At 40.2% G+C, this 27,638-nt stretch overlaps 1 protein-coding gene across 5 annotated transcripts in view; it reads right to left on the reverse strand.

The window, feature by feature from the left end:
• The window catches only part of EYA2 (EYA transcriptional coactivator and phosphatase 2), a 169,545-nt gene that overhangs the window by 40,811 nt on the left and 101,096 nt on the right, over positions 1-27,638 (reverse strand). For all 5 annotated transcript variants that reach the window (XM_070744678.1, XM_070744677.1, XM_070744676.1 and 2 more), the window contains exons 6-7: positions 5,028-5,098; positions 1,838-2,015 (exon numbers count right to left, since the gene is read on the reverse strand). In XM_070744678.1, the coding sequence (XP_070600779.1) occupies positions 1,838-2,015; positions 5,028-5,098 (249 nt within the window). The remainder of the gene's footprint in view (positions 1-1,837; positions 2,016-5,027; positions 5,099-27,638) is intronic.

Genomic DNA, 27,638 nt, shown 5'->3' on the forward strand with positions numbered 1-27,638 from the left:
ACATAGAAGTCTGACGGCAGAAAAAGACCTCATGGTCCATCTAGTCCAGTGTTTTTCAACCAGTGTGCCGCGGCACACTAGTGTGCCGTGAGACATGGTCAGGTGTGCCGCGAAACTCAGAGAGAGAAAGAAAACAAGAGAGAGAGAAAGAAAGAGAGAAAGAAAGAGAGAGAGAGAAAGAAAGAGAGAGAGAGAAAGTAAATGAGAGAGAAAGAGAGAGAAAGAAAACGAGAGAGAAAGAGAACAAGAGAGAAAGAAAGCAAGAGAGAGCAAGAGAGAGAGAGGGAGGGAAGGTGGGAGAGAGAAAGACATAGAGGGAGGGAGGGAGAAAGAGCAAAAAAGAGAGGAAGGAAGGGAGAAAGAAAGAGGGATGGAGAGAGAAAAAAAGAAGGGAGAGAAAGGGAGGGAGAGAGAAATAGAGCGAAAGGGAGGAAATTTTTTTTGTCCAAACTTTTTAGCGCCCCCTCCCCCTCAATATGCCCCAGGGTTTTGTAAATGTAAAAAATGTGCCGTGGCTCAAAAAAGGTTGAAAATCACTGATCTAGTCTGCCCTTATACTATTTTCTGTATTTTATCTTAGAATGGATATATGTTTATCCCAGGCATGTTTAAATTCAGTTACTGTGGATTTATCTACCACGTCTGCTGGAAGTTTGTTCCAAGGATCTACTACTCTTTCAGTAAAATAATATTTTCTCATGTTGCTTTTGATCTTTCCCCCAACTAACTTCAGATTGTGTCCACTTGTCCTTGTGTTCACTTTCCTATTAAAAACACTTCCCTCCTGGACCTTATTTAACCCTTTAATATATTTAAATGTTTCGATCATGTCCCCCCTTTTCCTTCTGTCCTCCAGACTATACAGATTGAGTTCATTAAGTCTTTCCTGATACGTTTTATGCTTAAGACCTTCCACCATTCTTGTAGCCCGTCTTTGGACCCGTTCAATTTTGTCAATATCTTTTTGTAGGTGAGGTCTCCAGAACTGACCACAGTATTCCAAATGTGGTCTCACCAGCATTCTATATAGCGGGATCATAATCTCCCTCTTCCTGCTTGTTTTACCTCTAGCTATGCAGCCAAGCATCCTACTTGCTTTCCCTACCCCCTGACTGCACTCTGTGCAGGAACAATTTTTCTTCCAATTCTTCAGCTTTTCTCCCTTATTTCTCAGTATATACATAATTATCAGTAAATGACAAAAGTCTTTATAAACAAAGTCTTTATAAACAAAAACAAAGTCTTTGTTTATACTTTGTGATATTAGCTTGGTATCATCATTACTGTGGTTCAACCATATGAGCCACGGTGGTGCAGTGGTTAGAGTGCAGTACTACAGGCTACTTCTGCTGATCATGGGCTGCCAGCAGTTTGGCAAATTGAATTTCACCAGGCTCAAGGTTGACTCAGTCTTCCACTCTTCCGAGGTCAGTAAAATTAGGACCCAGATTGTTGGGGGCAATATGCTGACTCTGTAAAACCTCTTAGAAGGTTTGAAGCGGTATATAAGTCTAAGTGCTATTGCTATTGCTATAATACTGAGACCATTGTGTAGCTTTCAAATAATATCATTATATATTTACAGAAATGTATTTTAAAAAGAAATGCCATAATTATTATTTTAAGGAGAATCACAAAGTAAACAAAATGTATTGTTTTTTTTAAATCACAGAAAAATGTTACAAACAAAAATATTTGGCGTATTCTTAATAGCAAAATCAAGTCCCACTAGCCACTAAAATATGATCTGCACCTAACTCCTGGTTGAAATTAAGGTTTAAGAGATTAATGTACAAATTCAATAATGAAAAATACATTTCTAGTTCAAAGCCCTTACCAGGAAGTGATTCAGTGCTCTGACCGCTAACGTTGTGTGATGACTCTTGGACAGAATAAGGTGACGTTGGGATGGTTGATGGACTAATGTTATTTGGAGACATATATGATGAACTGTAGGAAGAGTTGTAATACTGTGAATACTGGCTTTGTGTGAAGCTGGGATATGAAGAATACTCCTTTGAAAGAAGAGACATAATTCTTATGTTTTATTATGTTTTATTCTTTAGGCTCACACACACACACACATCATCTTTAAACATTTTATTAGAATGTAGAATAAAAGATAAAATAACAAAAGCAAATAGGGAAACACAGTGGGAGGGTGAAAGGGAAAAGAGAAAACAGTGAAAGAGGGAAGGGAGAAAAGGAAAAAAAAAGCCATTGATTTCTGACTTTCCCTGCTGCAGTAAAATAAAACATTAATATTGAACCTCAACTTTTTACTTTTCCATAATTATACACTGGTCAAAAAAATAAAGGGAACACTCAAAGAACACATCCTAGATCTGAATGAATGAAACATTCTCATTGAATACTTTGTACTGTACAAACCTGAATGTGCTGACAACATGTGAAATTGATTGTCAATCAGTGTTGCTTCCTAAGTGGATAGTTTGATTTCACAGAAGTTTGATTTACTTGTATTGTTTAAGTGTTCTCTTTATTTTTTTTGAGCAGTATATAAACTAACCATTTCTATAAAAACAAATAAATCTATTCAGTAAAACCCAAAATCAAATTTCATTTTTTCCCATCTCAAGCACAAAATCCAGAAGCAGCATGTAGCTCCATGTAGCAGCAAAAGTACTTAACATATTTTTTGTAGTATAAGACCCACCTTCCTTCCCCAGAAGAGGATTAAAATTTGGGTGTGTTTTATACATTGAATGTAGCCCCGCCCAGCCTCTCAAACAGAGGTTTCAGAGGCTGAAAACCATCTGTGAAACCTCCATTTCAGAGGCTGGGCAGGGCTACATTCAGTGTATAAGACGCAGCCAAATTTTAACCTTTTAAGGGGAGGGGGGAGGTCTTATACTCCGAAAAGTATCATCTATATCTCTGTCTGAGAAGCTGGGCAGGGCTACAATGGAGGTTTTACAGGTTGGAAAAAAGCCATGTACCCCACAATCAACTTTTTTCTTATCCCCCCCTCCACCCCCCCCCTCTAAGATGCGTCTTATACTCTGGTGCAGTATGTAGTCCAAAAAATAGGCATGTTCTTTTCTTTGATGAAAATGGTGAATTTTGCCATTTCTTTCAGTCCAAAGCTTCTCTAGCCAAATAATTCTAATTATTTTATGCAAGCAAAACATCCTGTATGCAGCCAATATGTAAAAGTTGTGCATTTAGGGAATAGATTTTTGGAATTTTTATTCTGGTCATCTCTGAACTATAGTTGAACTATAAATTTTGAGATCTACATGCTCTCTCTGTGTGTGAGTGTGCAAAAATGTATCTAGGGGTTTTTATTCAGCCCATGGATTGATGACTGTTAACTCAAGTCTAGAGATGAGACAGAAATTTTCTTCTTGAAATCATTTTTAATTAGTTTGCCACAGACTAAATCTCACCCCCCTCTCCTGTCAAAGTTTATGGAAAAAAATTTAAGAGTATAATTCTTAAACATTTTATGACCCATAGAACTTGAATTTAGCCTTGAGTGGTCATTTCATACTTGGACTACTACATCAACTTAACCAGCAGTCTTCATTATACACCCTTTCTAAATACTGTATAATGTGTTTACACCATTTATTTATAGATACGATTTACATACACAAGAGTGAACGTACACAAAACGTAATTTGTAAAAGGAAAACAAAACCAGGAAGATCATCTTTCTTCCCTCCCTCCCTGCTTCATACTCACAAAAGGTGCCATGGGATACATTGAAGCTTCAAAAACAAAGCAAAACTTAAAGCCAAGAATGGCAAAGAAACAACTTTACATGATGATGGGAATTGCTAGTTTTTCTTTTTTCTTTTTAAGCTGTTCATATAGTACTGTGTGAAATGCTTTCATTTCATTTGAACTGATATAATACACTGCTCAAAAAAAAATAAAGGGAACACGCACATAGCACATCCTAGATCTGAATGAATGAAATATTCTCATCCAATACTTTGTTCTGTACAAAGTTGAATGTGCACAACAGCATGTGAAATTGATTGTCAATCAGTGTTGCTTTCTAAGTGGACAGTTTGATTTCACAAAAGTTTGATTTACTTGGAGTTACAGTATGTTGTTTAAGAGTTCCCTTTATTTTTTTGAGCAGTGTATATATATAAGGTCAGAAAAGAAATTTTTATTAAGCTAAGTCAAACAGAATTATTGTAGTGTAGACCAAGATCCCCCCAACTTTTTGAGCACCAGATACCAGATCCATGGAGAGAGATTTTTCTTCGGACTGGAAGAGGCATGGTTTGCGTGCTACTTGTATCTCATGGATGGGGCTTTGCTTGTTTGTGAGGCTGGTTTCTGGCCTGGTGTGGCCTGGTGCTGGTCAATGGATTGAGGTTTGGGGAGCCCTGCTGTAGACTTCTTCAGAAAGAGGTCTCTAGTACCGTGATACTATTAAATGCGTCTGCATTCTTTCAAAAGTGCTAAGCATATACAGTAGTTTGATCACTTAGATCTTATACTAATTACTGATCTGAAAATTTAGACGGAAATGACAATATCTGTTCTGGCTGATCTTGGTTACAACTGCTCTACTAATATAAAGGCAATTTATTACATTTTATCAGGGAGTTTAACTAGTGCAATCCAGATCATGATGGGAATAAAATGATCAGAACCTGCAATTGTTTTATTACACAATGCAATTCTATTATTCCACAGATTGGTAGTGTATTTCTAGGACCACATTTAAGTGCTGGTAAGTTCTTATTGGCTTAGGACCAAATTGTCATCACTTTCAACCTGTCACTCTTTTTAAATTTTATCAAGAATGTATATGTAAGTTTTAATGTGCTGATCTTTGTTTTTCTTTCGTTTTCACTGTTCAGTTTTGCTTCACTTTTCTAAGCTGAATACTCTGTTATTAATCTTGATTCTAAGATTCTAAGATTATCATTCATTTTCATTGTGACTAGTTGATGGCAACTCAAGAGGCTGGAAAGGAAACGCGACCCGTATTTTCAATATAACAGAACCATCTTTTCATATTTTAAAAAATGAAGTTGTACCTGGTGCAACCCTGTGCTGAACCCTGTGGAACCCGTCAGGCCATTAGGTCCCTGGTAAATCCCTGAGGTACCTATGCCAGAGAGAAAAAGAGGAAAAGAAAAAAATAAATAAATGGGAAGATACTGTCACACTGAATATTTGCCAGCCCCCAGAGACATTTAGTAATTAAAGAGTTAACTGTGTGTGCCTTACTAAGATCCTCCTATTATGATGTAATATCCTGCCAAATCTCACATCACTTCCTTCTTCATTGTTCTCCACTCTCTTCTTTCTATCCTCCATCATGTGAAGACGTATTTTTATGTTGTCCCTTGAGACATGTTTTATTTCTGTTTGTTTTGAACAAATGACTAAGACTAATCCATCTCCTCTGCGGGGTTAAGATCTTAACGGATTTTAATCACTCACAAGCAGCGACATGGTAGCAGAGGATGGTTCTCTTAATGAAGCCTGAAAAATAAATAATTCCTAAAGGCTTGATATGCCTGGCAAGAAGCGTAAGTTTTATTTATGCACAAAGGAGGTCAGGCGACCTTACTACGAGTGAAAACGCTCCCAATATTCTGAATTTCAACGCTCTCAATATCCTACCCAGCCCAGAGGAACAGATCCCAGGGGCAGCAGACGCAGAAGCTCCAGCAACTACAGATCATCTCAACGAGGTTCCAGAGGAGAACCACGTCCTTACATCAGTTCTTTGATCCTAAACAACGTTCTAGATTCAAATTCTGAGTACAACACTAGATGTTTATGGACAAGTTTATCCTGAAGATTACACAGATACATTTTCACCTACAGTTAAAAATGAAAGTGTCAAAATTGCTTTATACTTCATTAGGCTCAATTTAAATAGATTTGATGGATTATCTGACAAACAGAAAGGAAAATTTTAGATGAGGATTTGTGACCAGGGGTTAAAGCTACACCTTAGAGCAGTGATGGTGAACCTATGGCACGGTTGCCACCGGTGGCATGCAGCCATATCTGCTGGCACGCAAGCTGTTGCCCTAGCTCAGCTCCAACATGCATGTGTGTGCTGCCAACTGATTTTTGGCTTGCACAGAGGCTCTGTAAGGGCGTTTTTGGGTTTCAGAGAACCTCCGGGGTGGATGGGGTAGGGTTTTTTTTACTCTCCCCTGGCTCCAGGGAAGCCTTTGGAGCCTGGGGAAGGCAAGATACAATCCTACTGGGCCCACCAGAACTTGGGAAACAGGCCATTTCCAGCCTCCAGAGGGCCTGCAGGGGGGAGGGGAAGCTGTTTTCGCCCCTCCCCAGGCATTGAGTTATGGGTGTGGGCAGTCACGCATGGGTGATAGTGCATGCCCATGCTCTTTCGGCACCCGAGGAAAAAAAATGTTCGCCATCACTGCCTTAGAGGGTCTGAGAATCCCTGGTGAATGAGAAGTTTTTGTAAAATTGGTTTGGTTCATTGTTATTTTTATTTTCAATTATGTTCAGGGTTTACATTGTAATTTCCACGTATCTTCTACCCAGTGGTTGGTTCCTACTGGTGCGGTCCAAAGCGCCGCACCAGTAGGAACCCACTAATGATGCAACTTTTGGCAATCCCCCCCCCCCAGCATCTCCATGTCGGAAGAAGCCTTCCCACCTGCCCTCATGTTAATGCCGTCCTCTATTCTTCATCTGAAGGAAAAGTGAGAAACTCCTCAGGGGTGTTTTGGTTTATAATGTGGGGAAGTGAAATTGTGCGGTGGGACGCGTGCGTGGATGTGCACTGGTAGCAAAATTCAACTGGAACTTGCCCCTGCTCCTATCTCAAAAGAATGAAAAACTGTACATGTAATTTTTGCAATACTGACCAGAAGGCAATTCCAATTTCCCAGAAACGAGATTGAGAGATACCTTTTGGCCCTAGGGCAAGGGTCATCTACCCGCAGCCCTGGAGCCATATGTGGCTCTTCCATCTCTCAGCTGTGACTCTCTGTCACCGGTCGGCTCCACAATTGATAGGCTTCTGGTTAAGCAGGTAGAGGAAAAAGAATGCCACTCTAAGAGGAGACTCTATAGTAGGTGAACTGGACTTCCACTTGGCTTCAGATCGGGGGGCTTCTGGTTAGGACCTTTGAGTGTTTAAGGTTTCCAACCCCTGCCCTAGAGTTATATGTTGCTCACCTGTTTCTGATCTTAAGAATCTGCTGCTATAAACCTCATTCCAAGATCGGTGATGAGCCCAGGATTATTCACTCTAGCTAGCATTACTTTAGAATTCAGGTGTTTAAAAAAGCAAGTGGAGAAGCTACGATTTTTTGGATATAATCAACATTGATTTGTTTCTTAGATATGGCTAACTCAATTACCTATAGATACAGTATGAGGCAAGGTGATCTCAAGTTTCATCCAAAACTTCAGTCATGTGAATCTTAATTATTTGAAACTCGTATGAGGATATCCTGCATCTCTCCTACATAGGTTTGAAACTCTTCATGAAAATAGTCTGCTGATCCCAAAAACGAGCAATCATTTTTCAGACGGGGCGGCAAATTATAGGATAATTCTCAGAGGGGTGAAATTCAGCAGGTTCTGACAAGTTCTGGAGAACCAGTTCTGGAGAACCAGGAAATTTTGAGTAGTTTAAAGCAGTGGTCCCCAACGTTTTTTCCACCAGGGACCAGTTTCAGCAAGACAATTTTTCTATGGCCCGGTGGGGGCGGAAAGGGGTGTGGTTGGGGGCGGGATTAAGCATGGGGGTGCTGGTCCTCCCCGCCCCTCTTTCCCGCCATCGCCCTGTGGCCAGCAGAACCTGCCTCCCAAGCCCTCTTGCCCAGCGGGAGCTAAGCGCTGGAGACAGGGGGTCAGGCTGGTCCTCCTGCCTCCCCCCAGCCAAAAATGCAAAAGCACCCCGCGGCAGAAGCCAAAAGAGGCTTGAGCCTCTCGGTCCTTCCCGCCCCTCTGTCCCATCCATCGTCCTGTGGCCGGCAGAACCTGCCTCCCGAGGCCTCTTGCCCGGCGGGAGGCGAAGCGCTGGAGGGAGGGGGTGGCGGCATGAGGGCCGGCAGCTGCTGACTCCACGGCCCGGTGCAACATGCCCCGCGGCCCGGTACTGGTCCGCGGACCGGTGGTTGGGGACCCCTGGTTTAAAGAACCGGCAAATACCATTTCTGGCTGGCCCCAGAGTAGAGTGGGAATGGGATTTTGCAGTATTCTTCCTCTGGAGTAGGGTGAAAATGGAGATTTAGCAGTATCCTTCCCCTCCACGCCCACCAAGCCACGCCCACAGAACTGGTAGCAAAAAAATTTGAATTTCACCCCAAATATGGCTCTAATGCTGTCTACAATTCTCTAAGGCTTCTACAATTTATGCATGGTATGTTTGTATGTATGATTGGTTTTATAACAAGGGTTTTTAACTGCTGTAATATTGGATTTTTACATTCTGTTTTTTGTCACTGTTGTTATCCGCCCCGAGTCTACGGAGAGGGGAGGCATACAAATCCAATAAATAAATAAATAAAATAAGGCAAGATTTCCTACTGTTCCTGAATTTTGTTCTGAATTTTGTCCCTGGCTGTGCACTGAGCATGAATTAGCTGTTGTTTTTGTTTATATTTTGGGTAACTAGAACTCAAACAATCAATCCCCTGATGGAGTTTTCTTTTAATTGCAGAGACGGCCAACTCTTTTAACCATAGGAGAGAATCAATGCATGGGACCAGTGAAGTATTCTCTTAGCTAAAGTACAGGAACAAATACTTCTCAGTGTCTCCATGCTGTGTCCTTTTTTTGAATATCCGCTTGTTTGTTTTTATTTTAAGACCCCTGATTAAGCAGGGGAATGGACAGCTGAACAAACTGCAGCTCGCCAAATACAGTCGGTCACAAAAGTACATGCAGGGAGAAATAAATCTCAGCCTCCCCCACCCCCCACCCCCAAAATCAAACCACTCAAGGAAGAGAATCTGCTTCCAGAACTAATTTGCCATCCCATCTGGCTTTTAAAAACTTTTTTTTGGGGGGGGGGACAAGGAGGTGGGGTGGATTAAAAGCAGAGGCTGGGTCAAGAGCTAATATCTTTCAAGATGGAATCTGCTTTAGGGTGGGAGCCTAAGCTATTCTCTCCTCCAAAAGTTGTTGAAATTCTTATTGGACAATTCATGTCCAGGAGAGAAATCACAGACGTTATCTATCTATGAACAACTTGTGTATTTTCAGACTCTTCTGGAAAGAAATAAATAAGCAAGAAAACAAACAAACTACAGTGATACCTCGTCTTACAAACGCCTCGTCATACAAACTTTTCGAGATACAAACCCGGAGTTTAAGATTTTTTTGCCTCTTCTTACAAACTATTTTCACCTTACAAACCCACCGCTGCTGCTGGGATGCCCCACCTCCGGACTTCCGTTGCCAGTGAAGCACCTGTTTTTGCGCTGCTGGGATTCCCTTGAGGCTCCCCTCCATGGGAAACAGCACCTCCGGACTTCTGTGTTTTTGTGATGCTGCAGGGGAATCCCAGCAGCGCAAAAACGAGTGCTTCACTGGCAATGGAAGTCCGGAGGTGGAGTTTCCCAGCGAGGGGAGCCTCAGTGAAATCCCAGCATCGCAAAAACACAGAGGTCCGGAAGTGGGTTTCGAGGACTTCGGTGTTTTTGCGATGCTGCAATTTCATCGATGCTCCCTTCGCTGGGAAACCCCATCTCCGGACTTCCGTTGCCAGCGAAGCGCTCATTTTTGCGATGCTGGGATTCCCCTGCAGCATTGCAAAAACACAGAAGTCCAGAGGTGGGATTTCCCATGGAGGGGAGCCTCAGGGGAATCCCAGCAGTGCAAAAACAGGCGCTTCGGCTGGCAAAAGGGGTGAATTTTGGGCTTGCACGCATTAATCGCTTTTCCATTGATTCCTATGGGAAACATTGTTTCGTCTTACAAACTTTTCACCTTAAGAACCTCGTCCCGGAACCAATTAAGTTTGTAAGACAAGGTATCACTGTACTGTCTAAGCACCTGAAAGAAAATTCTGGTATATTCAGAAAGCTGGACTAGATGAACTGAAGACTACACAGTTAAGTCAAAATCATAGTTTATTTGGTTCCCCCAGAAAAAAAATATCAAGTAAAATCTTTCCCTAAGGATGAAAAAGGGGCTGGGTGGGGTTTCAGCAGCTGTCCTAGTTTTAGTTGAAGAACAAATATCCTTTATCCAATGCAGAACTAAGTAACTTATAACAGTAGAGAGCAAGTTTAAGTATAGTGGGAAATGGCTTCCAATGGGAAGGGGATGAAACAGGAAACTATTTTTGTTTTCTTTGTTCTATGTTTTAGGTTAGGTTGTGTCATTTATGTTATTGTATAGTTTTATGTATGTTTGATTTGTATATATGTATATTTTGGGTACTATATGTGGTTTTTAAAAATTAGCTAATAATTTATTTTAAAAAAGAAACAGGAAGTGGGGGCCGGTGGTGGGTTAAATGTCCCTGTGAGTGGTCTCTATAAGTGGGGACAGCATCACAACAAGGATCAATGGCCAGGTGGCAGGATTTGGCTAACAAAATTCTTCCCAGAAAAGGAGAGTTAAGAAATGGGGCTCTGGATAGTTATCCCCCATGAAGAGACCACAGGAATAGAGTTTTTGTCTGTAGTTGTGAGATGATTGGCTTGTGGGCTGAGATTATATCACACTCAAAATCTCGGTCTAGCCTTATAGATTAATAATAATAATAATAATAATAATAATATTAATAACAATAACAACAACAACAACAACAACAAAAACAAAGTTGGAAGGGACCTTGGGGGTCTTCTAGCCCAACCCCCCTCTAAGGCAGGAAACCCTACATTACTTCAGACAAATGATTGTCCAACATCTTCTTAAAAACTTCCAGTGTTGGAGCATTCACAACTTCTGGAGGCAAGCTGTTCCACTGATTAATTGTCCTAACTGTCAGGAAATGTCTCCTTAATTCTAAGTTGCTTCTCTTCTTGTTTAGTTTGCACCCATTGCTTCTTGTTCTACCCTCAGGTGCTATGGAGAATAGGTTGACTCCTTCTTTGTGACAACCCTTGAGTTATTGGAACACTGCTATCATGTCTCCCCTGGTCCTTCTTTTCATTAAACCAGCCATGTCCAGTTCTTGCAACTGTTCTTCATATATTTTAGCCTTTAATCCCCTAATCATCTTTGTCGTTCTTCTCTGCACTTCTAGACTCTCAACATCCTTTTTGCATCATGGCGACCAAAATTCAATGCAGAGTTCCAAGTGTGGCCTTACCAAGGCCTTATAAAGTGGTATTAAATGATTCATAAAAGCCTCACTTCCTTAAACATGTCTGGACACAATGAATTTACAAATTATGAGAAGTCTTCCAAACAGCAGGAAAGAACAAAGACACTTGATGAGTGCCTCAAGAGAACTTGCATTAATCATTGAACTATCAGGGCCAGAACTGAGGTGGCTCCTGAAATGCTTTCAGAGCCTTGACTAAATAGACATCCCTTGGACTTTACATATTAAAATACAGGAAACATGCTAATACAAAGTCAGTACCGCCTGCATTCAAAATGTTTCCTATTTGTCTTTTAAAGCCTACATCAGGCTTTATTTCCTGTGGGAATTTTCCAAATTAATACAAACTGTAAACAGGCAAAACAGACCAGCTGGAGAAAAGTAAAATTTATTGTTTTCTGTTGTTTTTATTACGGGTTGACCTAATATTGTTCTGATTTACTTATTTATCATATTACATCTATTCAGCCCACCAGGATAGAAAGGCAGGGCATGTTACGTGTCCCATAGATTTAGGGATTGTCATTTGGTGGAGCCACAAAAAATGGCCTTCTTGGTTAGTGGCATCTCCATTATGGAACAACCAAATGCAGTTGGTCTTTTCCCCCCGCTGCTTTTCTGAAAAGCCCCAAAAGTATATAGGTATATTCTTTTAAGATCAGCCATCAGAAGTATGTGTGTATATGTATATACAAACATTGATACACATACACACACCCATACTACCCATACATGTACATGTTCTAGAAAGAGAGAGAGATGATAGAGATAGAGAGATGACAGACAGACAGACAGATAGATAGATAGATGGATGGATGGATGGATGGATGGATGGATGGATGATGGATAGATAATTATATAATGGATTTAAAAACCTTTAAAATGTTGTAAGCTGCATATAATTACTTGTATGTGAATTAGTGTGTGAGTCATATATATTTGTTTAATGAATAATAAATAAATAAACAGAGACACTTTTTCCAAATCACAGGAAATAGTATTTCCATTCTTTTTGCATTCATTTCACCTTTGCACCTAGTTCTGGTGCTACATTTTGAGATATATTCAGGCAAACTGCAAAAGAAATAAGAGCAATGACAGAAAACACAGGGCTGGAAGGGAAATAAAAATCCCAGAATGCGGGAATCATGGACTTAAGTTACAGAAAAACAGATTTTGTTGTCAGAATGTTAAAAAAAAACCCTTTCTAACTGCAGCAGCATACGAAATCATGTTTAAAACAAAGTACAGCTTAGCATAGTACTTACTGACCCCTCACATTCTGGACATAAATTGTTTCAACTCCTACCCTCAAAACGTCGCTACAGAGCACTGCACACCAAGACAACAAGAACAGTTTTTTTCTGAACGCCATCACTCTACTAAACAAATAATTCCCTCAACACTGTCAGACTTTCCACTAAATCTGCACTTCTATTCTCCTAGTTTTTCTCATCATTCCTATCACCCATTTCTTCCCATGTTGACTGTATGACTGTAACTTGTTGCTTATATCCTACGATTTTTATTAATATTGCTTCTTCATTGCTTATTTGACCCCTATGACAATCATTAAGTGTCGTACCACATGATTCTTGACAAATGTATATTTTATTTTATGTACGCTGAGAGCATATGCACCAAGACAAATTCCTTGTGTCCAATCACACTTGGCCAATAAAATTCTATTCTATTCTATTCACCTAAACGAAAATAGAAATACTTTATGTCTTTCCACATAATTTTTTTTCTTTTCAAAAATTGCCCTTGATTGTTGCTTCTTCGTCTTTTTTGGCCTAGCTGTTCCTAATAATTATACAAACTTCAGAAAATTTATATTTTTTTCAGAATAGCTCCTGAAATTATTGAATTATTGAAATTATTATTATTGCACATCCAGCTAAAGGAAGCTGACTTCCGGCTGGTGGCTCTTTGGGGAATGTGTGATGCAAAACCAGTACAGGGGGGAAAATGTACAAGTTGCTTGTTAAGTCTTAATGCAAATTGAAGCCTGTGTGGTAGCTTTCCATAAACAGCTTGCCGACAAAGCTTCTCAGACACTGCTAATTTTTAGAGCTTCTGACCTCTGGAACAGGAAGGGCAGATGGGTAAATGATACATTTATTCACCTATTCTGGTGGTAGGTCTGGGACATTTGTCTTCCATTCAATCATATGTATTCCTTTAAAATGAGAACCGCACGCCAAGATCTTTCCCTTCTGGATCTTCTCCGCATGGAGCATAGTTCACATCTGTGTTCAATCAAATCAGCTGCTAAAATGTCACAATGCCCTCATTCACAGGTAACACAGAGAACATTTAGCTGGTAATAAAACAACTCAGATATTAGAGGAGAACAGGTCTTTGGATATTCAGTACTGGAAAGGACTCAGTTGGAACACTCAAAATTGACCTTGCTCTATGGACTTCCCTAATGATGGATTGTGAAAGGAGACATCTGAACATATAAGAGCAGCTTGCAAACTGAGAGAGACCATTAGTAAGCCTATGAATGAAATAATCTGCATCCTTTCATGAGAAACTGATTCCATTTGCAAATTCTTTCATATTTTTTAAAAATGTGTGCCCTTTATTGAACCACAGATGTGGCCCTAATTCAAGCATATCCTAAAGACTCTTTTGACCATCCAATCTGTTAAAATGCTGAAGAAAAACTCTGCCAATCCAATAAAAATAAATTGCCAGCTATAAAATGAGCTTTCAATGCTATGTAAATGTTTCAATCCTGGGAAGTTACACTGTTTTTATTCACAATATATTTAGCATATAAAAAGATGCCCGAAGCTAGAAAAGTTACTTTAAAAAACCCCCCAGCTAATACACATTCTTATAATCAGTTAATGAGGTACTTTAATCAAGATATAAAATATCCTCATCAATAAGCAATTTAATAATTATATTTGAAGGTACAGTTAATCAGCGATCATCAAGTTCCAGCTGTACTCAATATTGTACTGTAGTTCTACTTAAATGAACAAATAATTTTAAAAGTGGAACCAGATGGACGGCTACTTATCGTACTTTGAATCAAGTCTTTTTTTTTCCAAAAGATGCATCAACAGACATGCTATTTTATACTGCATAAAGTTGGGAAAGTCTTGGGCTGCATTACCATTTCTTTGATGTACTTGTGCCTGGCAGAAATCAGATGCCCTGACTGAGTATTCTACCTGTTTCCACTCATTCACTACAACTAACACTCTTTCTTCTGCTCCCTTAACATATTTTTTAAAAACATAAATATTATGAAAAGTAGCAGCTCATTACTGGAAATCTGATTTGGGGTTCCCCTCCCTAATTGTCCCTAAAATTTAGTTCTTCATTCAGGTTCTATTGATGCAACTAGATCTTTTCTCCATGTTTCAATCATACTAGATTTACAGGTTTGCAAGTAATTTAAATAGTTCATTATTTATTTGTTTGTTTGTTCATTCATTCATATTTATTTATTAATTTGCTTATTTACTTACTTACGTACTTACTTATTTACTTAGTTACTTACTTACTTATGGGTTTTTTTAATGCCGCCCTTCTCCTTAGACTCAGGGCAGCTTACAACATGTTAGCAATAGCACTTTTTGACAGAGCGAGCATATTGCCCCCACAATCCGGGTCCTCATTTTACCCATCTTGGAAGGATGGAAGGCTCAGTCAACCTTGAGCCGGTGATGAGATTTGAACCGCTGACCTGCAGATCTAGCAGTCACTTTTAGTGGCCTGCAGTACTGTACTCTACCTACTGCGCCACCTCAGCTTATTATATTATATTAATTGGATTTTAGATTTTGATATTGTATACTGTTTTTATTATGTTATGAGCCACCCTAAGTCCTCGGAGAGGAGTGGCATACAAATCAAATCAAATCAAATCAAATCAGGTCAGGTCAGGTCAGGTCAAGTCAAGTCAAGTCAAGTCAAGTCAAGTCAAGTCAAGTCAAGTCAAGTCAAGTCAAGTCAAGTCAAGTCAAGTCAAGTCAAGTCAAGTCAAGTCAAGTCAAGTCAAGTCAAGTCAAGTCAAGTCAAGTCAAGTCAAGTCAAATCAATCAATAAATTTCAATGTAACTGCCGTAATATAAAAACTCTAGACCAAGGCTGTCAAACATCCGGCCCACGGCTAGATGCGTCACATGCTGGCCACACCCACATGCAGTTTAGTGAAAGGGAGAAAAATCCCAATTTGTCACATGATGCCACCATAATGACATGAGTTTGACACCCCTGCCGTAGACCAAGAACCAGCAACCTTTCACCATAAATCAACTAACTGGTGACCCCCTCCCCCCAAAAAACATATTTATCCATGACACAAGAGAGAGAGGGAAGAGAGTACTTGCTACCGCCTCAGACAGCTAGCTATGTTGGCACTGGTTTCATCAGTTACCTTGGTATTGCAACAAATTAACTGGAAATGACAGCGGCAACAATGGCCTCTGGCACCTACAGAGAAGGTTGCTGACCTGTCCTTGATTTTGTCACCCGCTACTGACATGTATGCAGTGACCTGAAAGAGAGGTAATTGAAGCAGCATATGGATCAACAGTCTGGCCACTCAAGTACCTGCTGTTACAGCTTTCTGCCAACTCAAGTATGGGTGTAGGACACTTCATCAAAGCAATAGAGAAAAGCACTCAATCCAACATGAGAGAATTGGGTTTTGGAAAAGTAAGCATGCCTAAGCAAGTTTCAACTTTAAATATTGACCTAGGTTGACTCAGCCTTCCATGCTTCCGAGGTCGGTAGGATCCAGATTGTTGTGGGCATTATGATGACTCTGTAAACTTACAGACAGCTATAAAAGCACTGTGAAACGGTATATAAGTCTAAGTGCTGCTGCCATTGCTATTTTAATATGCTTTTAAAATGTTACAGCCGAGGTGTTGTCTATGCACGCATGCCTGGGTACATGTCATGGGTACATTTGAGCAATTGCCAGCAGTCTAAAATTTTCCACTGGTGAATGCTATTAGTTTGCTATTAGGAAAATTGCTATATTTATAATCCACAGAAGTTCCTCCAAAATCAATGCTTTTCTTTTCAGTATGAGTTATATATTGAAATAAGCAAACCTAACAATGTTTATTTTTATAACCCAGGTCTAACACAACTGATGCTTATTGTTCACTATAATCAGTATTTTAAAATATCAAATAATTGCTTTTTTTACAAAATCATGTAAAATAATTGTTTCATTGAGCTTCTGTAGAAAACTATTAATCTACTAATTAAATCTTAGACTAGAGCTCATAAACATCCTAGCAAATATGGCTAGGAGCAAAGCTAATTGAAACACACTACTGGTTTAAACCCCATGCTAAACCAAAACCCAAAGTATAGCATTATTACCAAGCATAATGTGTTAGCCTAACCACTGTATTTAAGACTAAACTGCTTTTGAGATTAACATGCTACAATGGGGGGAAATGAAAAGTATGGTACCTTAAGTTGCTTAGAGGAAGATATTAGCCAACTCCCTATATCAAGGGAGAAGATTTGGAATCTCCCCCAAACGTTGCAAACAGTTGCTCCTCATTAGGAAAGTAGTATCCAATGGGTTTATTGCTATGGGAAATGACAGAACATCAACTTCACCTAAACCCTGGTGGATGCCTTTATTGACATACCATAGGTTCACATACTTCCTTTTATAATTATTAATGGAAATTTCCTATTAATTGCTTTTCTGCTATTAGGAACCTTTGGAATGAAAAGTAACATGTGAATCTTTTTCAATGATTCTTGAAAGAAATTTTAATTACTGGTTTAAGGACATACATATATAACACACACACACACTCATTCACTCTCTCTCTCACACAGACACAAAGAGTTTTGTGAAAGGGGACAAATAAAAAAAATGGGAATAACTCAAATTCTAGGACATTACGTATTTGGAAGGACTAAAGATCAAGATTGTTAAAAGTGAATGGAAAAAAATCTAAAATTGATTTATTTCATGAGTGTTAAAAAAGACCTGCTGCCAACTTTGGTAATCTTAATAGACTGTTGCTAACTAAGAGAACAATCAAGTTTTAAGGATTTGGTTATAGATAACTGTGTTCAGTTCTGGAGACCTCACCTACAAAAAGATATTGACAAAATTGAACGGGTCCAAAGACGGGCTACAAGAATGGTGGAAGGTCTTAAGCATAAAGCGTATCAGGAAAGACTTAATGAACTCAATCTGTATAGTCTGGAGGACAGAAGAAAAAGGGGGGACATGATTGAAACATTTAAATATGTTAAAGGGTTAAATAAGGTCCAGGAGGGAAGTGTTTTTAATAGGAAAGTGAACACAAGAATAAGGGGACACAATCTGAAGTTAGTTGGGGGAAAGATCAAAAGCAACATGAGAAAATATTATTTTACTGAAAGAGTAGTAGATCCTTGGAACAAACTTCCAGCAGACGTGGTAGATAAATCCACAGTAACTGAATTTAAACATGCCTGGGATAAACATATATCCATCCTAAGATAAAATACAGAAAATAGTATAAGGGCAGACTAGATGGACCATGAGGTCTTTTTCTGCCGTCAGACTTCTATGTTTCTATGTTTCTATGATAAGAATTGAGCTATAAGAACAAAGTCACTTGTAATATTTTAAAAGGTTATAAGTTACTAGCATTGTTTATACTGTATTTGTTGTGATGAACAGGGAAGACAAGTCCCTGAAGTTTTCTTAGTGGGGGTTTTCAGAAGTGGTTTGTCATTGGAGCCTTCCTAGGATTGAAAGTGAGTGCCAGGACTCAGATCACCCATCTGTGCCTAAAGAAGGATTAGAGCTCATGATCTTCTGGTTTCTTGCTGAGGACTTCACCAAACTGGCTCTATTGGTCATAACACCTACAACTGATTCTCAAGAACAGATGTAGCACGATCTGAATTCTTGTCTGGATTCTTATCCAGATTCTGGGCCTTCCATATGCATGTGGTTGTTCCTGTGGGCCATAATTTATAGTTTCAGATTGCCTTATGATATGTTTCCTAATTTAAAAACAGTTTGAAAAAATTATGGCAAAGGGAAAGCTGTAATACAAGATTTGAGGTGTCTGTTTCCTGGTATATTTAGGTTATTATGTCTCAGGATTCTGCTTATTGCAGTTGCCAGCTTGGAAGACATTCTGGGTAATTCAATTCTGCTAATGGAAATTGGTTCCTATCCCATAATGTGTTGGTTCAGGATTCTTGGTGTTTAGAGATTCATTTCACATGTGAGAAGTTTTACACATGGCTATTAACTGCACTCCATTCTGGTAAAATGTATGAACAAGAGGCAGCTGCTCACTTTAGACTAAATGCAAAATTCCTTCCCATAAGATCCAGGCGGGGGATCCTCTTCGCCGGTGCTACTGAAACGCTCCCGCTGGGGGCACGGGCACATCCGCCGGGCGGGCACGCACACATTGGCATGAGATTTTGCTTCTGTGCATGTGTTGGAAGCCAAATCTTGAGAGCGAGATTTCAGTGATTTTGCCGATATTTTTGCTTCCGTGCATGCGCATTCACCAAAAATGGGCAAAATCGCCATTACTGGTCTATCATATAACACTGGTTTTTAAACCATAGCACATTTGGCACAGGAAATCTCATGCTTGGAAGCTCTGTGAAAAAAGGAGCCTTTGCCACTACTGCAAAGCTGTCCTGAGCGGAGGCCTCTCTTGCATTCATGGTGATGTGATGCATAACTTTGCCTCCACAATCTTAGACTGCACCTAATACAAACCAGCTGTGAGATAAACTTGGGAGAAAAGGGACAAGTACATTTCTATACTGGTTTTAGTTTTATGAAGCTGAAGCACTGCAGAGACAATTTGCCAAACGCAGTCTCTCCATCTCCTGTATTTTTCACAATGGTAGATGTAGCTAAAGTTTATAATACAGAGTAATTTACATTTCTTGAGGAAATACTGAAAAGTGTACCGCAAAAGCAAGTTTCAGAGGCTCCCCGAAGGAATATTGTAACAAATACCAAGGCTGTGTCAGTGAGACATCTAAACCACCACCGCTAATGTGTACAATAAATACTGCCATAGGTACTTCAACATGTAAAAGAAGATTTATGCTGAGTATCCAGTTGAAGCCATCTGTGTTCCACAAGCCACAGAAGCTCATCAATGTGGGTTTGTTTTTGTAGTCTGGTGGTTACAGAAATCAACTGATAGCAATAGCAATTTTAATAGCAATTTTCTTAAACGTTACAATTAAAAAGATAAAAACTAATGCATACTAAGAAAAACAAAAGAATGACAGTAACAAAAATAAGTGCAAAAAATAAGAGAAAGATAAAAGAAAGAGAAAATAATATCATAGAGACAAAGAACAGAATAAAGAAATTACTTCTTTCTTCATCACAAGAATAAACAATTTTAGTAATTTATCTCCTTTAGTATCTAATAGAATAAATAATGTCTTCTTCCCATAAATCCAATCTCTTATCTCCAATGAAATCATTTTCATTTCAATCCTGATATCAGTAAAAAGGGTTATCATCAGAGATAGCAACATATCTATTTTAAAGACGATCACATAAATCAACATTATAGTCCCTCCGTTTACTGCTAATAATCTTAATTTTTTTATTCCTTTTAGCACTTGAATTCTTTTCATGACAAGAAGTCCCATCTGCTGATTAAAAACAAAAGCAGTTTTTCATAGCAAAGATATTTATAATTAATTTCAAAATCTTAATTCTAATCCATCTGGACTCTTGATATCTTTGAAACTTTCTAAAATTAAAATTGTAATCATTTTTTCTGCTTATTCTTGATTTTTAAAAAATTCCTAAAACTTATCTTGAAAGCTTATTTGGCTAAGGGTTGAAGGGAAACTTACCCAGTGCTTTAAAACTTGTCATTCCAGAGGTTTTTAATAGCAAAAAACAGTTAACAAGGAGTTTTCAAAAGTGATCAGTAAAATACCAGTAAATATTTCAAACATGGGACCAGTTTGGGCCAAGACCATGTTTCCTTGTCTCTCAGTGCTAAACCTGTCATGAGTAGTGACTTCTGGTACACCTGTGGGCGATCCCAAGTTCTCTCCTTACCTGGAGAGGAATCCTAAAGAGCAAGTCCATTCACCAGCTCTTCATTCCATTATTGTTGTCCGCTCTATTGTAAACAGAACTGTCTTCAATTCTCTATTTCTTGGAAATAAAAACTTAATTGATCTTCATTCATTCATTTCATTTATTAGATTTATATGCTGCCCTTCTCCAGTGGAGTCAGGACGGCGTACAAGGATTAAAAATGATACAATCTATAAAACCCCATAAATTAAAACATTCACCCCTCAATCATTCATCATAAAACCTACATCCTAAAACATTCATCCTCATCTGTCAGTCATGCATCGATTAAAGTCGGAGCAGTGTGTTGTTGCTCAATGACCCCGGGCCTGGCGGCAAAGCCAGGTTTTTAAGGCCTTTTGGAAGGCCAGGTGGGTGGGGGCAATGCAGATCTCAGGGGGGAGTTGGTTCCAGAGGACCAGAGCCCCCACAGAGAAGGCTCTCCCCCGCGGTCCCGCCAGCCAACATTGTTTGGTTTACAGGATACGAAAGAAGCCGACCCTGTGAGATCCAATCGGTTGGCGGGACGTGTGAGGCAAATCTTCATCTTCTTTGACCTTCATCTTATTTATTTATTTGACCTTCATCTTATTTATTTATTTTATTTATTTATTTAGTCCAAAACATAATACACATTGAAGAGAATAGATATGTAGTAAACTAAAGAAACGAATAGAAGAAAAGATATAAAAGTATAGGTGAACAAATTTGAAAGGAAGAAAAGATAAATGAGATAAGGAGAGACAATTGGACAGGTGACAGAAGGCACACTGGTGCACTTATGCATGCCCCTTACTGACCTCTAAGGAACCTGGAGAGGTCAATCGTGGATAGTCTAAGGGAAAAATGTTGGGGGTTAGGGGTGGACACTACTGAGTCAGGTAATGAGTTCCATGCTTCGACAACTCGGTTGCTGAAGTCATATTTTTTACAGTCAAGTTTGGAGCGATTAATATTAAGTTTGAATCTGTTGCGTGCTCTTGTGTTGTTGCGATTGAAGCTGAAGTAGTCATTGACAGGTAGAACGTTGCAGCATATGATCTTGTGGGCAATACTTAGATCGTGTTTTAGGCATCATAGTTCTAAGCTTTCAAGACCAAGGATTGATAGTCTGCTTTCGTAGGGTATTCTGTTTCGAGTGGAGGAGTGAATGGCTCTTCTGGTGAAGTATCTTTGGACATTTTCAAAGGTGTTGATGTCCGAGATGTGGTGTGGGTTCCAGACAGATGAACTGTATTCAAGGATGGGTCTGGCAAAAGTTTTGTAGGCTCTGGTGAGTAGTGTGAGATTGCCAGAGCAGAAGCTACGTAGGATCAGGTTAACAACTCTAGAAGCCTTTTTGGCGATATTGTTGCAGTGGGCTTTGGCACTTAGATCTTCTCCAAGCCTCCCCCACCCCGAAAAATATATCTAGATCTACCATCCACAACATATTGTATCCTTGAGCTGTTGGACTGCAACTCCTCATTATCTCTTACCAGAAATAATTAGTGTCCAAAGGCACAAGGATATGGAAAACTGATCTAGATACTCAGGAACAATGGCATCCTGCCAGTATGATCTTAACTTGGGCCCCTCCAGATGACTCAGTATCAATGCCACACCTTTGCCACGTTCTTACAACCTTATTTTCCTGGGGGAAACTGAGCTGATTATCTTCTGGCTCATGTGCAAGTTGTAGAGCAATTCAACTTGCAAAAGAGTTTGGGAGAATTCTTGACTCTCCTCTCCCTCTCCTTACTTGAACTTGGAAATCTCTCATAGATTTTATAAGCAACCTTATCAACTAAGTCAATCTTAATCCTCCCAGTCATTCAGTTTCTGCATTCTGAAGGAGAAAAAAAAATACACAAGGCTTGATTTGATTTACTCTCTGCATTTAATTCCTGAACTGTTTCCCAGCCTTTGAATTCAAACAAGCCATTACTTTCCTTTCCCCACCCAACACAACACGCAGTTCACTCTACACTGCAATCTACGGAGCTGCAGCTGCTGAAAGAAATCACTGACTGCAAAACTTAGTGCTGTGCTATCATCACAGCTTTTAATGGGATTTATATGATGGAGGAACATAAATCTTTTCTCATTCTACTAACAGTTGAGATGTTTCATAAACTGCCAAATATACATAACATTGTGTGTGGGAGGGGAGTGAAGAGGAGAGACAAGCAATTTTATTTGGCTCTTTCTACACAGAGTGAAAACATTTTTGTTACTCTAAATCAGTGTTTTCCAACCTTGGCAACTTGAAGATATTTGGACTTCAACTCCCAGAATTCCCCAGCCAGCAAATGCTGGCTGGGGAATTCTGGGAGTTGAAGTCCAGATATCTTCAAGTTGCCAAGGTTGGAAAACACTGCTCTAAATGACCAAGAAACCAATATGATTATTTTTGCATTCTCCCATTCACTAACTGGCAGGAATACTTAAGTATTCCTTGCCCATTATCAGCAACTTGAGATGGACAAGAATGTAAACAATGATTGTACAATGTAAGTATTTCCCAACCATAGCAACTTCTATATAGGTGGACTACAACTTCAATGGGATTGGCCCACCCCACTCACTCCGGTGGAAGGGACCTGCCGCAGATTCCATTGGCCAAGGAATTGTGCCTGCAGCTCCTAGGAAAAGGCTTCGCCTGCCACGGCTTTGCATCCCTTGAGGTGTGATTCACTTCACCCCTTTGGAGTCAAAGCCTGGTTCTGCCAATTGGCTGGGGATCCTGATGGGATTTTTCCATGCTGGAGGTGGTTAGTAGACTGAGAAGACCCCACCTCCACCCTGTTTGTATTTGATTCCTAGGATACTGTATTTTTGGAGTATAAGACGCACCGGAATATAAGACACACGTTAGTTTTGGGAGAGGAAAATAGAGAAAAGAATCTGCTTACCAGGTATTCATTTGGCTAGCGTACTTAGTCTGGTCAGCTTCAGCACATTATTTTATCCCCCGGTTAAGGGCTTTAAAAAAAATTATTCTGAGAGACTAACAATGAAACAGCTTGCAAGTGGGTAAGAGCTGGGAACATCATTAACACCTGGAAAGAAACAATCTGAGCAAGTAGAGCAATGGAAAAAACCCTGCAAAGACTTAGGGCTTGGAAAACATTCTTCACTGCAGAGAGTAACAATGAAAGAGCTTGCAAGCGGGTAAGAGCTGGGAACATCATTCCCACCTGGTTAGGACTGGAAAGAAACATCTGGAGCAAGTAAAGCAATGAAAAAAAAACCCTACAAAGACAGGGTTTGGAATACACTCTTGGCAGAGAGTAACAATGAAAGAGCTTGCAAGCCGGTAAGAGCTGGGAACATTGTTAGCACTTGGTTAGGGCTGGAAAGAAATTTACTCAGAGCAAGTTGGAATAATGAAAAAAACCCTGCAAAGACTTAGGGCTTGGAAAACATTCTTAGCAGAGAGAAACAATGAAAGAACCTGCAAGGTAAGAGATGGGAAGATCGTTAGCAGCTAGTTAGGGCTGGAGGGGGGGAAGCTACACTCAGAGTATAAAACGCACCCGAATTATCAGCCTCTTTTAGGAAGGAAAAAGGTGCGTCGTATACACCGAAAAATACGGTATTCAATTTGATTAAATTTAATGCTTTAAACATTTTAATGGTTTTATATTCTGCCTGGCTACTAGCCACCCACGATCACAGAAATAAGTAAAACACACAACAGGGAACCAATAAAACAAGATGTTGTGATGTTGCTTGCAGTGAGACAATTGGCATATACATTTACTAAATAAATGAATGAATAAAAACTCCCAACATTCTCAGGAATGGCAATTCTGAGCAGAGTACATCTGAAATTGTCCAGATTAAAAAGTCTTTTGGAAGGATGAAGAAATGGAAAGCGCGTGAGATAGAAGAGCCCTGTAATACCTTATTAAAAGTAATAAACAGGCCAAATAAATTCCTTAATGGATCAAAGGATCTCCTAATCCAGTATTCTATTCCCACTATGACTGACAAGCAGCTAACCAGAACATTTAAAAATGTAGATCCATTTTCTTACACAAGTTTCCTAGCAACTGATATTACCACACTGAAGGTATATATCCACTGAGATTAGTAAACGAAAGAGATTTTCATGCCAGCATTAGTTAAATCCTTTGGGATTTGCTTGCTTGGGGCATGCAATGAGCACAGAAAAGTAGTTTATTGATACTGCAATGGTTTATCACTAAATAGTATCACAATTACATAACACTCTGGCATATTCTGCAACATACACTGCTAAAGGCCTCCTCATGTGTGGAAAGGGTTATATGTCTGGTTTTCATATAATTATTTTGCCTCCAGCAGTTATTAAAATATGTTTAGGAGAAAAGAAAGTAGATCCATCTAATAAAATTGTTAAAATTGTTTTGAACTGTTTTTAGGGGGTTTTAATATTATGTTTTATGTGTATTTGGTTGTAAGCAGCCCAGAATCCTTTGGGAGTGGGGGGGGCATGTATGTGTAAACAAACAAACAAATGTTTGAATGAATGAATGAATGAATGAATAGAATGCTTATCTTCCTATTTGCAGGCAATTCTGTGCAAAAACTATAAAATGCACAAATAGCTCTTGCAGAAGACATTGTGCCAGTTAGGCTATGTATTTTTCTTTAAATGCTTGAATCAAAATATAGGACTGATTCATTCTGACTCATAGGAGGGTAGTTTTTAATCATACACAACCAAGGAGTGAAATTAAATCCAAAGATGACTTCCTGCTTATGCAACTGTTTCATGAGCATTAGCATGAAAACTGCCATGTTATTTTACCCTATGAAGTCTTATAGAAAATACCAGTAGCTGTTGTTCCTTTCTGCTACAATTTCCTAGATACAACTCAAAGTAGTGTATAGTAAAAAGACATTCAATTTTACCTCTCTCAAGACAAAGGAGCGATCACTGAAAGTTTATAATTCACTATGCTGCAAGAATCTAAGGCAGTGATGGCAAACATTTTTTTTCTGGGGTGCCAAAAGAGCGTGGGTGGGTGCTATCACCCATAATTCAATCCCTGGGTTGGGCGAAAACAGTTTCCTCCACCCACCGAAGGCCCTCTGGAGGCCGGAAATGGCCTGTTTCTCAACTTCTGGTGGGCCCAGTAGGCAGTGGAAGTGATGTGCCGGTGCCTGGAGGCTGTTGGGGACTGGATGGGTGTCAACAAACTCAAACTCAATCCAGACAAGACGGAGTGGCTGTGGGTGTTGCCTCCCAAGGACAATTCCATCTGTCCGTCCATTACCCTGGGGGGGAACTATTGACCCCCTCAGAGAGGGTGCGCAACTTGGGCGTCCTCCTCGATCCACAGCTGACATTGGAACATCATCTTTCGGCTGTGGCGAGGAGGGCGTTTGCCCAGATTCGCCTGGTGCACCAGTTGCGGCCCTATTTGGACAGGGAGTCATTACTCACAGTCACTCATGCCTTTATCACCTCGAGGTTCGATTACTGCAATGCTCTCTATATGGGGCTACCTTTGAAAAGTGTTCGGAAACTCCAGATCTTGCAGAACGCAGCCGCGAGAGTCATCGTGGGGCTTCCCAGATTCGCCCACGTATCTACAACACTCCGTGGCCTGCATTGGCTGCCGATCAGTTTCCGGTCACAATTCAAAGTGTTGGTTATAACCTTTAAAGCCCTACACGGCATTGGACCAGAATACCTCCGGAACCACCTGCTACCGCACGAATCCCAGCGGCCGATAAGGTCCCACAGAGTTGGCCTTCTCCAGGTCCCGTCGACAAAACAATGTCGTCTGGCGGGCCCCAGGGGAAGAGCCTTCTCTGTAGCGGCCCCGGCCCCCTGGAATCAACTCCCCCAGGAGATTAGAATTGCTCCCACCCTCCTTGTCTTCCATAAACTACTTAAGACCCACCTATACCGCCAGGCATGGGGGATTTGAGACACCTTTCCCCCAGGCTTATTATAATTTATGTTTGGTATGTATGTGCTGTTTGGTTTTTAATTATGATAGGGTTTTTAGGGTTTTTTAATATTAGATTTGTGCCTGTATAATACTGTTTTTATCGTGTTGTGAGGCGCCCCGAGTCTTCGGAGAGGGGCGGCATACAAATCTTATAAATAATAATAATAATAATAATAATAATAATTATTATTATTATTATTATTGTATTTCGCCATCCCCAAGGCTCCAAAAGTTTCCCTGGAGCTGGAGGAAGGTAGAAATGCCCTCCCACATCCTCCTGGACGCTCTCTGGAAGCCAAAAATGCCCTCCCAGAGCTTCTGTGCAAGCCAAAAATCAGCTGCCCGGTGCACACATGCATGTTGGAGCTGAGCTAGGGCAACTGCTTATGTGCCAGCAGATATGACTCTGCGTGCCACCTTTGGTACCCATGCTATACGTTCGCCATCACTAATCTAAGGAGTCTGATAAACCACAAGGCCAAAATGTGTCTCCATGCACAATTTTATGTAGTTCCATCATACTAACTTCCTTCTAGGTTAAAGAACCCTAGATTCTACTACTGGGGATCAGGGATGGGTTCTAACTTACCTCGCTGTTGGTTCCCTTCCCCCCACACTGGATGGCCACACCTCATGGGCGTGTGCATGCTTTGTACGCATGTGCAGTGGCAAAAAATATAACACCCCCCAAACAAGCCGAAAACAAGATGGCGACTAAATACACAGTGCTGGAGAGTCGATTTCTGCGCATGTGCAAGAGAGAAAAAGAACCTGGGGGAAAATCCCCCCAAATCAAAAAAACCCCCACCCCCAAATAAAACCCTAAAACAAGATGACAACCACATGCACAGTGCTGGAAACCTGGATTCTGCACATGTGCAGGGGGAACCGCCCCCCCAAAAGAAGTCTAAAAGATATAAAACATCCAAAATAAAATAAAATAAAAGATGGCGTTGCCCTCAGATTGGCACCAACCAAAGCAGTTCCGTGACATCATTGTGACATCACCAGCAGGTGGCTACCAGTTCAGGCTAACAGGTCCGAACCAGGAGGGATCTGCTGGGGATCCTCTAAGTTCTAGGCCCCTATAAATTTTAGTGGCCCTTTTGGCACAACTGCAGCATTTAAAAGATTCCCGTAGAACAAAGCACATTCAGGCAACCAATGTAAGGAGACCAGGTTACTCCCTACGAGGAATGTCAAAAGATCCAAGGGAATTCATCTCTTTCTTTGGTTGCAGGGTCAAGTGTAAGGAACACCTCAATTGGATTCGAAAGGCAGAGTGGGGGCTGGACTGCATTTGCAGCTGTTCTGGTCTGTCAGATCAAGGCACTCTGCTGTATAGCCAACA

The sequence above is a fragment of the Erythrolamprus reginae genome, chromosome 3 (assembly GCF_031021105.1).
Source record: "Erythrolamprus reginae isolate rEryReg1 chromosome 3, rEryReg1.hap1, whole genome shotgun sequence".
In the NCBI taxonomy this organism is placed as follows: Eukaryota; Metazoa; Chordata; class Lepidosauria; order Squamata; family Dipsadidae; genus Erythrolamprus; species Erythrolamprus reginae.